At 39.9% G+C, this 18443-nt stretch overlaps 1 protein-coding gene across 1 annotated transcript; it reads left to right on the top strand.

Moving 5' to 3' along the window:
* The first annotated feature begins 535 nt into the window (after positions 1–535).
* ARG1 (arginase 1) lies at positions 536–13915 on the top strand. The gene is made up of 8 exons (XM_047758641.1): positions 536–862; positions 4894–4966; positions 8639–8813; positions 10816–10975; positions 12401–12495; positions 12846–12950; positions 13169–13305; positions 13528–13915. Exons 1-8 carry the CDS (start codon positions 806–808, stop codon positions 13692–13694), a joined length of 969 nt encoding a protein of 322 aa, XP_047614597.1. The 5' UTR covers positions 536–805; the 3' UTR covers positions 13695–13915.
* The last annotated feature ends 4528 nt before the right edge of the window (positions 13916–18443 follow it).

The following is an 18443-nucleotide window of genomic DNA, read 5'->3' as shown; positions in this document are numbered from 1 at the left end:
TAAATGAGATAATATGAAACAGAACAGCACTTGGCACACGATTAAAAACTCAGATTTGGCTGTTTTTATATCTATATTTAATTGTGATATTCTGAGTCCCGAAAGTGCTGTTTTCCTGCGCACCAAATTCCAAAATTAGGGTGGTAACACCTCTGGATTACTAATCAGGCAATTAAATTTTCCTTTAAGTAATCATCAGAAAAGGGAGTCATATGCCTTCCCTGAGACTGTACCCTGGTGCTGTATGAGGTGTGTCTTGTGGATTAACCATTAATCCCAGTGTGAAAAGTAAATTCAGAGTTGTGGGGCTAGAAGAGGGCTGAGAGACCATCTCACCGGTCCCAGCCCTTTGGACACAGGAGGAGGCAAAGCCCTGGGGGAGGCAAGTGCTGTGCCCTGAGTTTGCACAGCTAGAACCGTGGCATTGCTTCTGTGGTTATGATGAAGTGGTTAGGATCACGATTAGAAAAGATGATTGTGACTAAGAAGTCAAGGTGGTGATGCAGAAAGATTGGTGTCACCAGCCGGTTTTGTCAGATGGGTGTGAGCTGGCCACATGCATGATCTCACTTAACGAGGAACTCGGACTCAGAGGACTCATGGTCATTCCAGGTATGAACTTGCTGGGCTTCCACCTGACTGTGTCTTCCGTTCAGTAGGTGGAGCCACTCTTCCTCATTAGAATAAAGTCAACAGATTGAACTCAATTATAAATAGGAAAAAAAACGTGCCCTTGGCCACTGAGTGCTGCTGAGAGGGAAGACTGGCTGGAGGACTTGGGTGCAGCGGTGAGAAGTATTGGAGCATGAGTTTCAAGTCAAAATCCATCGGGATCATCGGAGCTCCTTTCTCCAAGGGTCAGGTGAGTAAAAAGCTTGGCTTTGAGTAGCCAGAATTTCTTAGAAAATTTCGACTTTCAAAATGAGTAAGGAATTAATGTCTGGTTAGTTAGGTTCTCTGATGCAACTCTGGCCCGAAATATATAGTTTCAAGTTCTCTTACCATTCTGTGTCATTGTAGAATTATGGTCACAAACCCACTTATTCTTGTGGCTCCTGACCTCAGCCACAGCCAATTTTATTTAAATATGCCGAATTTTTCCTCGTATTTTTAAACAGAAATGTTTTTATTTGAATGGAAAGGGGCTGTTTCTGCATTGTAGCTCATTTAGATTTCCATGCTCTCCTTGCTTCTGAGGTTCCCATGTATAAGCAGGAGAAAGAATTTGAAGAATACACATTTGTTTATTTATGTAATGATCACCTAAAACATTTCAGAGATGGGCGGCTTCAGACTTTTAAAAATGTGAAAAACCTAAATATTACTGCTTTCCCAACTTCATGAGTGGCTTACTTTTTCTTGTCTTTAATGAGTCTATAAAAGCATTAATTTATGGTCTAGGTAGAGTCCTTTGTATACCTCTCTTGGAGGGAGGAAAAAAGAAAAACAGTAAAAGGAAATTTGGCCACATCAAAAGGACTAATGGATTTCTGAAACTCCCAGCTTCCAGAACATGCCAGCAGCACTTAAATAGCCAGTCTTTTTCTTCTGCCCAGGCACACTCATTCTGATAAATCCAATGAGATTGCAGACACCTTCGACTCCTGCAAGAATCTGTGCTAAAAGGGAGGGTGGGGGGTTGCCAGAGAACAAAAACAAAAGCAAACAAGATAAAGTGTGAATTGAATTTTTGTTGTGGTTGTGGTTGTTTTAAATGTTTCTTGGTTTCTCAGAACTTTCTCTTTGCCCATCTGGGCAACTTTTTTGCTTCTCTTAGTTTTGAACTCTTGCTTTACATCTGGATTTTTTACAGGTCGGAGGTTAGAGACACAAACTGCATTTGGACTGTCAGTTAATACTGCTTCGATCCCCCCTTTGAAATCTGTCAAAGCTATCTCCCAGAACATGGGGACATTTTGCTGACACAGAAGTGTTTCTTTTAATGCTGGGGTTAATGGCAAAATCCACAATGTGCTCCTCTATTCTTGGGACAGGTTTTGACAAAAGATAGCACTGAAATAACTAAAGGAAGGAAGAAAGGGAGAGAGGGAGGAAGGAAAGGGACTGAACATGACCTTATCCAAACATGAGGTCCCTAGACCTCAGCAGAAGGTCTTATGCTAATAACAGCCCCTCTGTGGGATACTATGTTGAAATAGAGCCTGATGCATTTGCTGTTCTATGTAATTCTCCCCTTCCCCCAGCCTCCTCTAGCTCTTCTTTATTAAAACCTGGCCCCAGGAGAATGAGGTTTATCATCTCATGATAGTAAGGTCAAAGAGAGAGAGAGATTTGTCTACACTAAGCCATAGCCTAGAGGGGGAACAAATGACCAACCACAAGTGTCTGTCCCACCAAAAGGAGGCAAAAGTTTGATAAACAGGTAAAGGAAGAAGATTAGAGGTCAGATGACGAGAAGGTTGAGCCCGAGAAAGAATTCCATCTCCTGCCTCATTCTCTTGCAAGGCAGCGGTGGGGGGGAGGAGGTGATGTGAAAAAATGAGGTAGGTGTTATGTTTGTTTTACTGTTAACTAAGGCTCCAAGAGGTTTGGTCATCTGCTCAAGGCCACACAGTGTTGACTATGTAATTCCAGACAGCGCTGCTGGATACCAAAGCCTCTGCTCTGACGTTGGTGCCTCTTTAGTGCTACAGCAGATCTCAGAGTGGTGGTCAGTAAGGGATGGGAGTCCTGCTTCAAAGTCAGCTGAGGTGACAAACCAATCTTTGTTGAGAAGCCATCTGAATCAGACAAAATAAACAACAGCAACAACAAAATCATAGAAAGTGTCATTCTGGGAAATTGAACAACTGTGTTATTGTAAATATACAGCCACCGTCCATATCTGTGTGTTCCACATTCACGAGTTCAGAAGCCACCAAAACGGAGTGCTGACTTTACCAGTCATTTTATGTAAGGGGCTTCAGCATCTGCCAGCGAGGGCAGGTGGCAGAGGAGGTATGTTGTCTAGGAACTAATCCTCTACAGATACTGAGGGATGACTTTAGTATCAACTAAGGGGTGTATAAAATCTGTTATTTTTTTTCTAAATAATTCTTAAAGTTACGAATTTTTTTTTTAATTTATTGAAATGCAGTTGGTTTACAATGTTGTATTAGTTTCAGGTATACAGCAAAATGATTATCTTACATATATGTGAATGTATGCATATATGTGTGTATAGTTTTTTAGATTATTTTCCATTATGGTCTACATTTAGAATGGATAAGCAATGAGGGAACTATATCCAGTCTCTTGGGATAGACCATGATGGAAGATGATGCAAGAAAGGGAATGAATATATATATGTATGACTGGGTCACTTTGCCATACAGCAGAAATTGGCACAACATTGTAAATCAACTATACTTTAATTTAAAGAGAGACAGATTGTGTAGTTAATAAGTCAGCTGTAAAGAAGGAAAAATAGTATCTGCTTGGTGAAGAGGTGGGGAGCGGAGGGAAAGAGTAAAATGTGCCCGGCTGAGTGGCTGGGGTCCCTTTGCCACCAGGGACAGAAAATTGACAGGGAGGCTTTGCCCAGCAGCCAGGGCAAGTCATCCGATAATTTAAGTTGGGAGAAAATACCTGCTTAGTTTGGTGATGCAGCGCAATCCTGGGGATAGACACACCTGTTTTTGGCACATCTTCCCACCTGATAACACACAATCACTTTCCGTATTGAAAAGTCTTGCTGGAAATTAGAATCAGAGAGACGCAGAAGAAAACTACTTCTTTAGATGGCTCATCTGCCAGGAGGATGGAGACGATTTACTCTAAGGAAGAAGTCTGTTAGCTTCCCTGGCATAAAAACAACAGGGGTAGGAGTTCCCGTGGCGGCTCAATGGTAATGAACCCAGCTAGCATCCATGAGGACTCAGGTTCAATTTCTGGGCTCGTTCAGTGGGTTAAGGATCCACATTGCCATGAGATGTGGTATAGGTCACAGATGCAGCTCAGATCTGGTGTTGCTGTGGCTGTGGTACAAGCCGGCGGCTACAGCTCTGATGCAACCCCTGGCCTGGGAACTTTCATATGCAGCAGGTACAGCCCTAAAAAGACAAAAACAAAATAAAAAACAGTAAAGGTAGAACTGTGCCAAATGTGCTTAAACAGGTCACAACCTGAAATACTGGGTTGGTCTTTGGTTTCAGCACCCAGGTGATAATTCTCCCTGCTGCCTGCTTTCTCCACAAGAGCCCTGCCTTACTACGCAAGGACCAGCACGTAGGTCTCCTTCATGCCATGCTCCTTCTTACCCTTATGCTTTTACTCAAGTTGTTCTTCCTGTTTCCAAAATTTCTCCATCACCCTATTTTCCTGAACAACTACTCATGTTGCAGGACTCAGCAGAAATGACATCCACTCTGTGTAGCCTTCCCTGACGCACTCTGCCCACATCCTGTGTTTATAGTTATGACATCTTGTATCTGCATTGAAGCAATTGGGGTTAAATATCCAAATTTCCTTTCAGCTTGTGAGTTATTCAAAGACAACACCGTCTCCTTTTAATCCTTGTTGCTCCATCTGTCAGCGTGCTTTTATACAAAATACATGTTCACTGGGTGACTGGCATAGTGTGATGGGAAAGGACATAGGAGTTTTGAAATCCAAAGGACTTGGGTGTGAATTAAGGCTCTGCCACTTGTTAACTGTGTGTCTGTAGGAAATTTATATAGCTTTTCTGATTCAAGATCCTCATATTCCACAGACATAGGAATAATTCAGCCTACCTTGCTGTGATGATTAAATGAGATAACATAAATTCCTGACTCTCTAGGTCCTCAAAAAATGATAGTTATTTTTCAACTGATTAAAGAAATGTGTTCCCATTGTGGGCATCTTATGGTCATAATAATAGTGTATGAATTACCCTATTTTTTAATTGTTCAGCCACGAGGAGGGGTGGAAGAAGGCCCTGCAGCATTGAGAAAGGCCGGTCTGCTTGAGAAACTTAAAGAACAAGGTAATTTAAAAAAATCAACTTTTATTGAAGTACAGCTGATGTACAATATTATATGTTACAGGTGTACCATATAGTGATTCACAATTTTTAAAGGCTATACTCCATTTATAGTTATTACAAAATGTTGGCTATATTCCCTGTGTTGTACAACAGTTCCTTGTAGCTTTATTTATTTATTTATTTATTTTTGTCTTTTAAGGGCCACACCCGCAACATATTAGGCCCCTAGTTCCCAGACTAGGGGCCTAATTGCAGCTGTTGCCACTGGCCTATGCCAGAGCCACAGAAGTGCCAGATCTGAGCCATGTCTGCGACCTACACCACAGCTCATGGCAACCCACTGAGCAAGGCCAGGGATCGAACCTGAAAACCTCATGGTTCCTGGTCGGATTCTTTTCCACTGCACCACGATGGGAACTCCCTTGTGGCTTATTTTATACCTAATAATTTGTGCCTCCTAATGCCCTCCCCTCCCCACCCCCTGCACTGGTAACCACTTGTTTGAACAAGGTAATTATTTTTTTTTTTCTTTTCAGGACCTCGCCTACAGCATATGGAAGTTCCCAGGCTAGGGGTCAAATCATAACTGCAACTGCCATCCTGCACCACAGCCACAGCGATGTAGGATCCTAAACTTGTCTGCAACCTACACCACAGCTCACAGTGACGCTGGATCCTTAACCCACTGAGCAAGGTCAGGGATTGAACCCATCTCCTCATGGATACCAGTCAGTTTCGTTACCCCTGAGCCACAGTGGGAATTCCCTGAACAAGGTAATTAAGTTGAGAGATGATCAGCCTGATCTCCTTCCCGTTCTGAAGAAAAGAGCAGATTTCTGCTAAAAGAAGGTGTGTCTAGAGTGATATTTATACCACAGAACTGCAGAAGGCTATAACCTTTAAAGTACATCCTATTGAAAAAAAAAAGCAGTGGAGATCCCGTTGTGGTGCAGTGGTTAACGAATCCGACTAGGAACCATGGGGTTGCGGGTTTGGCCACTGCCCTTGCTCAGTGGGTTGAGGATCCAGTGTTGCCGTGAGCTGTGGTGTAGGTTGCAGACAAGGTTAGGATCCTACATTGCTGTGGCTCTGGTGTGGGCCGGCCGCTACAGCTCCGATTCGACCCCTAGCCTGGGAATCTCCATGTGCCATGAGAGCGGCCCTAGAAAAGGCAAAAAAACAAAAACAAAACGAACAAACTAAAAGCAGCAACAGGGAGAATGCTCAGTAAATACTGTTGAATGAATACCCCCACTTAGATATTCTGTCTTTACAGCAAGACTATTGTATATGAGAATCTGTGTGTACAAAAACTAGTTGTGGGGGTGGGTGGGTGGTAGAGGAGTCAGGGGATTGAAAATGAAAAGCCAGGGGCAGCAGGAAGTACACTACTAGCAAGAGGACCCTTATTTGTAAAAGGAAATAAAATAAAACACTAATATAATGATAATAATATCTAGTGTTTGCTTAGTGTGTATACGTGTATGTGTACACACACACATATATATATACATGAGCATGCAAATAAAAAATGATGTAGTTTTAAAAGTATGGGCTAAGTAAACTTCATCTTTTTATATAAAACCCTGATAAAGTGTTGGTGAGGATACGGAGCAACTGGAACCCTCATGTATTTCTGGTGGGAATGTGTAATGATACAGCCACTTTGGAAAACAGTTTGTAGGTTTCTTAAATAAATATATATTTACCTTTTAACCCAGCAAATCTCCTTGATATTTACCCCAGAGAAGTGAAAACATATACTACAAATACCTCTCCTTGAATATTTGTAGCAGAATTATTTATAGAAGCCAAGAAATGGAAGCAACGAAATGCCCATCAACCAATGTGGTACATCCCTTACTGTGGGCTGGTACTCACCACTAAAAAGGAACAGACAATGGACACCAGGCAAGAATGTGGATGACTCTCAAAGATATCACACTGAGAGAAAGCGGCCAAACACAGTAGAGGCCAAAGACAAACTATGACTAATATTCCAGCAAAGACAAAAACATAGCAAGAGAAAGCAGATCTGCAGTTGCCTGGGAATGGGGACTGGGGTTGACTCTAAAGAGACATGAGTGGATTTTTGAGGGGTAATGAAAATGTTCTAAATCTATTGGTGGTGGTTGTAGGACTGTGGATGTTTCTAAGTCTGATTCACACTTAAAATGAGTGAATTTTACTGAATAATCATTATATCTCATAAAGCTAAAAAAAAAAAAAGACTCCAAGAGAGAGCATAAGGTTTAGGTAAATGGACTAGACTAATCTTTCAGCTAACAAGCATAATTTGGTCATATTTTTATCAGGTTGAATCTCTTGAAGGTGTTACTGAACTATGGATACACAGACATGGGATAAACTCAATGTACAATGACTAGTTGATGCAGAGCATGGTATTGATCCCATAACAGTTTTCCATGAAGCTCTGTACCTTGAAGGCTAAGCAGGACCATTTAGGAAGTGTACCCGGGTCCTTAGAAACTTTGGGTTACTTGCACTTTCTCCTTATTAAAAAAAGCTTGGGGGTTCCCGTCATGGCTCAGTGGTTAACGAACCCAACTAGGATCCATGAGGAGGCGGATTTGATCCCTGGCCTCTCTCAGTGGGTTAAGGATTCGGTGTTGCCTTGGGCTGTGGTGTAGGTCACAGACATGGCTCGGATCCAGCGTTGCTGTGGCTGTGGTGTAGGCCAGCGGCTACAGCTCTGATTCCACCCCTAGCCTGGGAACTTCTATACACCATGAATGCAGCCCTAAAAATAAAAAAAAATTTTTAAAAAGCATAATAATATAGCCTTTATTTCTTGACCTCATGGAAGTATTAGCTCATTGCTAAGCATGTGTTTTTTATTAAAAAATTATGTTATTATAGTTGATTTGCCATGTTGTGTTAATTTCTGCTATACAACCAAATGATCCAGTTTATATATATGTATGTGTGTGTGTGTATATACATATATATATATACACACACATTCTTTTTCATATTCTTTTCCATTATTGTTGTCACAGGATTTTGAATATTATTCCCTGCGCTATACAGTAGGACCTTGTCTATCCATTCTCTATATAATAGGTTGCATCTGCTAATTCCAAACTCCCAATTCATTCCTCCCCACCTCACCTCCAATATATTTTTATTTAATTCAGACAATACCCCTGTGAGGCAGATACAATGGACAGAGCAAGGAACTGAGCTCCTTCAGGTGGTGACAGATTGGATTGAAACCAAGGACTGTTAATATAGTGTAAGAAAATTTAGAAAATATTGGTGTATTTTCTTCTGGGCATTCATATATATATATATTTTTTCTTTTTAAATGATTTCTTTATCATATATACAAGACATGCTTATTTTAGACAAGTAGACAGCACATAAACAGATCAAGTGTAATGCCACCCATTACACTTTCATGTCTAGCCAAACTGGCTCAATTCTAGAAGTATGTACAGAGAAGCTAGTATACAGCAGGCACCAGTGTGCAGCAAATGTGGCTGGTGAAGTCAGGCAACAGTGGTCGTGGCTTTGCCCTTCATGAGCTTTCATAGCCATTCCAGACATTTTGCGTGTGTGTGTACCAATATACCTCTTCAGTAAGATTGGAATCATTCTGTTTTATAATCTGTTTACTTCATAACCTGAAACTTATAATTTTCATTACAGAGTGTGATGTGAAAGATTATGGGGACCTGTGCTTTGCTGATGTCCCTAATGACACTCCCTTTCAAATAGTGAAGAATCCAAGGTCTGTGGGAAAAGCAAATCAACAGCTGGCTGATACGGTAGCAGAAATCAAGAAGAACGGAAGGACCAGCCTTGTACTGGGCGGAGACCACAGGTCTCATTTAATGATTATCTCTGTGGGAGTCTGGCACAAATACCGTAAAGGAAGTATAACCAAAACCAAGAGAAGAGCGAAAATGAGAGCACTGATCCATATTTTATACCAAATTTTCTGCACTTTTTCTTTTAATTTTATTGGTTATTGCTTTGTTTGGAAACAGACTTAGGTTCTATTTGAAGTCTGGCATTATCTTTTTCTACCTCCAGCAGAATATACATGACATATGAATGAATTTCATGAAATATTTGGGCTTATATTTCTAAGTAGATGAGCACTGAGGAAATTTATCATCAGCGTATTGTATTTGATTACTGATAACAGAAACAACGGATTTAGCTCAACAATTAAAACATGTGTTTCCCATTATTAAAGTCATAACTATAAAATTTGAGGAGTTCCCATTGTGGTACAGTGGGTTAAGAATCTGACTGCAGTGGCTCCGCTTGCTGTGGAGGTGTGGGTTTGATCCTCAGATCTGCCATTATTGCAGCTGTGACTCAGATTCAGCCCCTGGCTGGGGGAACTTCCATATGCCATGGTCGTGGCCATAAAATAAAAAAACTTTTTTTGGAAATACACACACATATATAACAGAAGAAAAAAAAAAAAAAACACTGGCCATTGTTCTCTAACAACAATTTCCACTGGAATTTTGAAAATCCGGCCCATTTCCTTCCTGTCGTGAGTTTTTCCTTTGACATGATTTTGTTTAACAATTGTGTATGTTACCTTGTTTTGTTAATCTATACTACACATTAAGTTAAATGGGTACTTTATGTTACTGTATGATACACACACACACACACACACATATATATATGGGTAATTTTTTTTACTGTTGTTTGATTTTTCATCAGAGTATTATATCACCTATCCATATTGTCAGATATTCAGGTTATTTTCAGATTTGCACCATTAAAAATAATGTGGCAAAGATAATCTTTGCACACAGGCCTTTCCATGTTTACTCTCAAGGTCTCAGAATATGGTATCCGAAGTGTAATTAGATCAAAAAGTACAAACATTAGAATGGGTCTTTTTTCTTCTCTAAAGCCAAAGTGTTACCAGGGCTTCTGTGACAAAACTGCCATTGGGAGCTCACTTTCTTTTTTAAGTGGAAAATTTGAAAGTGGAAATTTGTTAAGTGTGGCCAAAGGAAAAGAAATCTGAAGGGAAAGACAAACATCAAGCTGAATCATCAATAACTGAACATTAGGAAACCACCGCTTTCACTTTGAGAATCTCAAAGTTAAAGGTTCTCCGGATGATCCCTGAGCATTTGCAAGTGGGAGAAGGCAAACATTGTATGGCTAATCCTAATCTCTTAGCTTTTGTGTAGACATTACTTAGCTTTTCCATTCCGGCAAGTTTTCCAAAGTTTGGAGCGTTTGAGATAAATTTTGAGAGTTCTGGAACAGGCAGAGTGGGTCTTTCAATATGCAGGAGAGTAGAAAGTTTCAGCAGAGGCTTTGAACATTGAATAGAGTGAGTGAGCTCCAGGATATGCCAGGACTTTTGAGTGATGGGCTCCTATGGTAAACTCATTGTATTTTCAGAAAAATGGAAGGCTTCCATCATAATTCACTTGGGAGAATTTAGTGTTTGCCAAGAGAGATGTGAGTACAGAAAAAGAGCCTGATTTAACCCTGAGAATTGAGGAGTGTCTCATGTTAAAATGAGTTCTTGTGTGGCTAGTGTCTTTACATACATAGAATTTTTAGTTAAACTATAATTTGCAACTTTATTAGCAGGTGATTTTGAAAAAAAATACAAATTTTTAGCATGCCATTGAAGTGATATATATAACATGTTAGTAAATATTAAGTGTAAGCTATACTTTCTCTACTGTTACAATTATTTAACTGGCACCTCCAGCTTCAAATCTCTTGGAAATACTAGCCACTTAAAGGAAAATCAGGCAAGGATATTGTACTAATGATATGATGTATGTCGTGATATTGCAAACCTGATGTTCACACAAATTTCTTCTCTAAAGTATGGCGATTGGCAGCATCTCTGGCCATGCCAGGGTCCACCCAGATCTCTGTGTCATTTGGGTGGATGCTCACACCGACATCAACACTCCACTGACAACCACGACCGGGAACTTACATGGACAGCCTGTGTCTTTTCTCCTGAAGGAACTAAAGGAAAAGGTAAACAGAGGATTGTGCTCAGTTATGAAAGAATGATCATTAGCACACATTCAAGAGGTGGAAGGTAAATAGGAATCCTTTTGCCATCTTATTCTTGATTAACTTCTCAAGCTGGCAGCTGGTAAGCCATGGGCAGGGGGATGGATAAAAGTGGTGAGGTGCTCTTACTTGATAGTTTGCAAACTGACGTCATGTGTATCTTTCTTTTTGGTTCCTAAACTATCCTTTTTAATAAGTAGGGCAGGGAGTAATCCCTTTTCCCCCCTTCTTTAGAGGGCTGCACCTGCAGCATATGGAAGTTCCCAGGCTAGGAGTCGAATTGAAGCTGCAGTTGCCAGCCTACACCACAGCCTATGCAGCAGCTCACAGCAACGCCGGATCTTTTAACCCACTGAGTGAGGCCAGGGATCGAACCCTCATCCTCATGGATACCACTGAGCCATAGCTGGAACTCCAGGGAGTAATCCTTTATAAGCAAGTTAGCAGGGGTTCAGAGGTTAACAGACATGCTGAAGGTGTAGCAAGGCAAGGACCAGAACTGGTCTCCTTGGGCCTCTTCTTTTTACTACCTGTCCCACCACCTCTCCTTCTAAGTATCCCCTCCACATCATAGGCTTTTTCAAAAATGGAGTTTTTAAATGTGGATTATTATGGTTTGTTACATAACATCTTTACTATGAGAAGCACATATCTAAATCACAAGTGGAAGAACAACCTCCTTGCTCCCAGGAAACTTCTTTTCTAAAAAACGTAAGATGAAATTCCAGAATAGGGGTTAACATTGTGGTTCATAATTTGCATAGCAATTGTTATTTTTATTGATACAACCATAATAAATTGGCCTCCGTGCTGATACTTGGGGATCCAAACTCCTTACGTGAAATGTCAGAGGCCACATTTCCCGAAAGGCTGACCAAAGGGATGGGCTTCTGCACTCGCAAAATTTGTAGCTAGCACATGGGATCAGCCAAGCTCGGCTCCAGAACATTTGAAGATAAGGTCAAACCAAAGATTAAAAATTCCCCTCAGCCATGCTAAATCATCCTCTGGCTGTAGTTTTTATTGAGAAAGAGGAGAAAAGGAAGAGGCTATGAAAGTAGTGGGAGCACACCAGATTTCCTGATGGGAGAGTTCTGGGAAAGCAGGGCCCAGTGGAAATGGGATGCAGGGCAAGTAAATGCTGACAAATGAATGATTCAGGTTGGGTCTGGGCCACACAGCGAGGCTGGGTTAGGCCAGAGCAATCAAGGGTAACACAGAGGCTAAGAAAACATTCCCTTCTTAATTTTGTATTCTATTTTAAGGATTTCCTTGCAATTTATATTCTAAATTAACATACATGCAATCTAAGAGTGTCCTTAACTTTCAATAAAAGATTTGCTCAAGAGAAGCTTGTATAACCAAATGGAACCATTGCACTTTCAGATTCCCGAGGTCCCAGGACTTTCCTGGGTAACTCCCTGCCTATCTGCCAAAGATATTGTGTATATTGGCCTGAGAGACGTGGACCCTGCAGAACAGTAAGTGTATCCCTTGATGAGATTTACCTTCCAGGTTATCCTTTTTTTTTGCTAGGTGTACTGGTCAAGCCAATGAGAAAAGATTACTTTCAGCACCAAGTCTATAAATCTATACCTACATGTATTTATATATATATATATATATATATACATGTACATACATATATAGATATATATTCCGGTGATTTTTACCTTACTTGCTATTAACAGTATATTGAAATACACAGTTCACAGAACTTAAATCTTTTTTGTATCCTACCACATTGACCTTTCCTTCAAAAGGAAACAAGAGGGTATAGAGCCAACCTCCTTATACATTGTAGGTCATCTTAATATCTCCTCTTTCATAGCTATATTTTGAAAACTCTGGGCATTAAATACTTTTCAATGACTGAAGTGGATAAGCTGGGAATTGGCAAGGTGATGGAAGAAGCATTCAGCTATCTACTAGGAAGGTATGATGCTTTGTGCGTCTGTGTCTGTGTAACATAAATATTATTAAAGGGACTTGCTACTGATACCAGTCAATGTAAGTTGTTAACAAAGCCTCTAAGTACAACCATGGAACTTCACTGGGTTGTTGACTTTTTATAAAGCAAAGTAACAACTGTGTTTTTCTACTAAATATTAAACCACTAACTTTAAACTGAATTCCTTTCCCACCTCTTAAAAGAAAGAAAAGGCCAATTCATTTGAGCTTTGATGTTGATGGACTGGATCCATTTTTCACACCGGCCACTGGCACACCAGTCCACGGAGGTCTGTCTTATAGAGAAGGTATCTACATCACAGAAGAAATTTACAAAACAGGTAGGTAAAAATCTGAGTGAATAAGAAGTGTACACCTGGCCAATAACATAGTGATACCTCCCTGATCGGAAAATCAAGCCCCAGCCGACACCATGTGATATCACGTGGTGTAATGTTTTCAGTTGTTACCGCCTCTTTGCATTCCTGGAAAATATGTCAAGTCTGTCTGTACTCAGTTAAAAATGTCAATGATTTAATGACATTATTTCCATTTTGTTGTAGGGCTACTGTCAGGATTAGATATCATGGAAGTGAATCCATCTCTGGGGAAGACACCAGAAGAAGTAACTCGGACGGTGAACACGGCAGTAGCACTGATCTTGGCTTGTTTTGGAGTTGCTCGGGAGGGTAACCATAAGCCTAATGATTACCTGAAACCACCTAAGTAAATGGAAACATTACATGAAAATCTCACAACTGATGACATAATTAGCAAATCTAACAGTTTAGTTAAACTTACAGTTATCTTCCCGATTGGACTTTCAGAAAAATGTTTTGCCCTGGTAAATATGAGTACCATTAGTATAAACTGTATCAATTCCCTCTTGGTGTGAAAATCAAGATATGGAACTGCTAGCTTTTGTGAAATTAAAAAACTTATTATTTCCAATTTGGCAAAGGACTTATCTTTAGAAAGAAATATGCATTAATTCCAAAAAAAAATTGGTAGCATTAAATATAAACATACACCTCCATCAGCCCCCACACATAGAGTGGGACTCTTGATATCAGGAGATAAAGCTACCCAACCTGGAAAGCACCATAGTTCCACATTCTTCAAAGATGTAATCTCTAGAGACCTCTTTTTTTCTTTATCCCAAGATTCTGTTGTCCCTACAAAGGTTTCTAAACACATGCAAAATACACACACACACATTCTGCTTAAGACTACTATAAATATTTAAAAAGCTGCAGTGAAATCATTATCTCCCAAACACTGTAAGAATTTGTGAAGCTACTTAAACTCTTTGGCTCTGGTTCCTTCACCTGTAACATGGGTAATCACGACACTTGGGCCATCTACAAGCTCATTAATGTTAGATGAGTTTGACTTTTTCTAAACTTCAAACATGATATTGGTTGATATTTTAGGCATGGCTTCTATTCAGATAGCCTTTCGGGAAACAGAGGAAAGACATCAAACTACTTTGTTTCCAAGATATGCTAATTTAGGCAGGGATTTGACCTAAAATTATCTGTGGCTTCCAAATGCCCACTTTCACTCTTTGCAATGACAGTGTATCTCAATGGTTGAATTCCTAAACATCCTAAAAACTCATCTTGGCTCTGTTATATAGTGAAGAAAGTAGACAAATGAGAATAAACTATAATCAAAACAAGGGAAGCAAATTCTTTTCCTTTCCTCCAACTTATATAGAACTCAAAGTGGACTCCATAATGAAGCAGTTTCCATGGAAGAATTTTTATTGATATTCTTGTTCTAACAGCTTTATATGTTAAAGAGACTCTACCATCGGATTTTTTTTTTTTTTTTTTTTTTTTGCCTGCAACTCATAGGTGACACTATGACTTTGTACTGAAGGATTTTTAGATAAAAGCAATTATGAAGGACCTTACTCTAGACTACATTGTCCAATACAGTAGTCACAGGTGGTTAAACTAATTAAAGTTTAGGAAATAAGAAATTCAGTTCCACATTTCAAATGCTCAACAGGCACATGTAGGTGCAAACTACTACCGTGGACATCACATAGACTGTTTCCGCCACTGCAGAAAGTCCTAGTGAACAGAGCCACTCTAAAGTTTCTAGTTCTCAGAGTTCCCATTGCGGTAGACTGGAAACAATCTGACTAGTATCCATGAGGACATGGGTTCAATCCCTGGCCTTGCTCAGTGGATCAGTGATCCAATGTTGCTGTGAGCTATGGTGTAGGTTACAGATGTGGATAAGATCCCACATTGCTGTGGCTGTGGTGTAGGCCAGCAGCTGTAGCTCCAACTCCACACTGAGCCTAGGAACTTACGTATGCCGTGGGTAAGGCCCATAAAAGCAAAAAAAAAAAAAAATTATTTTCAAAAATAAGAAATTTAGATCCAACAACATATGAAAAAGATCATACACCACGACCAAGTGGGATCCATCCCAGGTTCATAAGGATGGTTCAACATATGCAAATCAATCAACGTCATACACCATATTAACAAAAGTCAAAACCATATGATCATCTCAATAGATGCAGAAAAAGTATTTGACAAAGTCTGACATCCATTCATGTTAGAAACTATTACCAAAGTGGGTATAGAGGGAGCACACCTTAACATAATAAAAGCCATTTATGACAAACACACAGCCAATATAATACTCAATGAAGAAAAGCTGAAAGCCTTCCTGCTAAAATCTGGAGTAAGCCAAGGATGCCCACTCTCACCAGTTTTATCCAACATAGTATTGGAAGTTCTAGCTATAGCAATAAAACAAATAAAAGAAATAAAATGTATCCAAATTGGAAGAAGTAAAATTGTCACTATATGCAGATGACATGATATTATATATAGAAAACCCTAATGACTCAACCCAAAAACTACTTGAATTGATGAATGAATTCCACAAAGTAGCAGTATACAAGATTAACATGCAGAAATTGGCTGGATTTCTGTATACTAACAGTGCAATATTAGAAAAGGAATACAAAAATACATATCTTTTAAATTTGAACCCCAAAAATTTAATACCGGGGAATAAACCTGACCAAGGAGGTGAAAGACTTATATGCTGAGAACTATATAACATTAATCAAGGAAATCAAAGAAAATGTAAAGAAATGGAAAGATACTCCATGCTCCTGGGTTGGAAAAATTAATGTCGTAAAAATGGCCATACTACCCAAAGCAATCTACAGATTCAATGCAATCTCTATCAAATTACCCATGACATTTTTCACAGAACTAGAACAAACAATCCAAAAATTTACATGGAACAACAAAAGACTCAGAATTGCCAAAGTGATCCTGAGGAACAAAAACCCAGCAGGAGGCATAACTCTCCCAGAGCTCAGGCAATATTACAAAGCCACAGTCATCAGGACAATGTGGTACTGGTACCAAAACAGACAGATAGACCAGTGGAACAGAATAGAGAACCCAGAAATAAACCCAGACACCTATGGTCAGTTAATCTTCGACAAAGGAGGCAAGAATATAAAATGGGAAAAAAACAATCTTTTCAGCAAGTGGTGCTGGGGAAACGAGACAGCTGAATGTAAATCAATGAACTGGAACACATCCTCACACCATGCACATAAATAAACTCAAAATAGCTTAAAGACTTAAACAAGACACCATTAAACTCCTAGAAGAGAACATAGGCAAAACATTCTCTGACATCAACCTTACAAATATTTTCTTAGGTCAGTCTCCCAAGGCAACAGAAATAAAAGCAAAAATAAACCAATGGGACCTAATCAAACTGACAAGCTTTTGCATAGCAAAGGATACCATAAAAAAAAAAAAAAAAGACAACCTTCGGAATGTGAGAAAATAGTTTCAAACAATGCAACTGACAAGGGCTTAATCCCTAAAATATACAAACAACTTATACAACTCAACAGCAAAAAAGCCAACAACCCAATTCAAAAATGGGCAAGAGACCTGACTAGACATTTCTCCAAAGAAGATATACAGATGGCCAATAAGCACATGAAAAAATGCTCAACATCAGTGATTATTAGAGAAGTGCAAGTCAAAACTACTGTGAGGGACCACCTCACATCAGTCAGAATGGTTGTCATTAATACATCCACAAATAACAAATGCTGGAAAGGAATATAGAGAAAAGGGAACTCTCCTACACTGCTGGTGGGAATATAAATTGGTATTACCACTATGGAAAACAGCATGGAAGTACCTCAGAAAAATAAATATAGAACTACTGTATTACCCAGCAATCCCACTCTTGGAGCACATATCCAGACAAAACTTTCCTTGAAAAAGATACATGCACCCATATGTTCACTGCAACACCATTTACAATAGCCAAGGCATGGAAACAACCTAAATGTCCGTCGTCCACAGCTGAATGGATTAAGAAGATGTGGTGTATATACACAATGGAATACTACTCAGCCATAAAAAAGAACAAAATAATGCCATTTGCGGCAATACGGATGGAACTAGAGACTCTCGTACTAAGTGAAGGAAGTCTAAAGAGAAAGGCAAATACCATATGATATCACTTACATCTGGAATCTAACATATGGCACAAATAAACCCTTCCACAGAAAAGAAACTCATTGACTTGGAAAACAGACTTGTGGTTGCCAAGGGGGAGGGAGAGGGGAAGGGGGAGGGGGAGGGAGTGGGATGGACAAGGAGTCTGAGGTTAATAGATGCAAACTATGGCATTTGGAATGGATAAGCAATGAGATCCTGCTGTATAGCAGTAGGAACTATATCTAGTCACATATGATGGAGCATGATGGAGAATTGTGTGAGAAAAAGAATGTATATATGGGAGTTCCCATTGTGGCTCAGCAGAAACAAATCTGACTAGCATCCATGAGGACACAGGTTCCATTCCTGGCCTCCCTCTGTGGGTTAAGGATCTGGCATTGCTGTGAGCTGTGGTGTAGGTTGCAGACGCAGCTCGGATCCCGCCTTGCTATGGCCGTGGCATAGGCCGGCAGTCACAGCTCCAATTTGACCCCTAGCCTGGGAACCTCCCTACGCTGTGGGTGTGGCCCTAAAAAGACAAAAAAAAAAAAAGAAGAAAAAGAATGTATATATGTATTTGTGACTGGGTCACCTTGCTGTAGAGTAGAAAATTAACAGAACAATGTAAACCAACTATAATGGTAAAAATAAAAATTAAAAAAAATAAAAATTTTAGGATGTTATGGATATATATTTTTTCCTCAGCTGCTTTTTTATTTATTTATTTATTTATTGTCTTTTTGTCTTTTCTAGGGCCGCTCCCGTGGCATATGGAGATTCCCAGGCTAGGGGTCTAATTGGAGCTGTAGCCGCCAGCCTATATCAGAGCTGCAGCAACTTGGGATCCGAGCCGCATCTGCAACCCACAGCTCACGCAACGTGGGATCCTTAACCTGCTGAGCAAGGCCAAGGATCAAACCTGCAACCTCATGGTTCCTAGTCGGATTCGTTAACCACTGTGCCACGAC

This window comes from Phacochoerus africanus, chromosome 2, assembly GCF_016906955.1.
Source record: "Phacochoerus africanus isolate WHEZ1 chromosome 2, ROS_Pafr_v1, whole genome shotgun sequence".
Classification (NCBI taxonomy): Eukaryota; Metazoa; Chordata; class Mammalia; order Artiodactyla; family Suidae; genus Phacochoerus; species Phacochoerus africanus.
The sequence above is the reverse complement of the archived record's forward strand: the minus strand, read 5'-3'. Positions and strand labels throughout refer to the sequence as shown.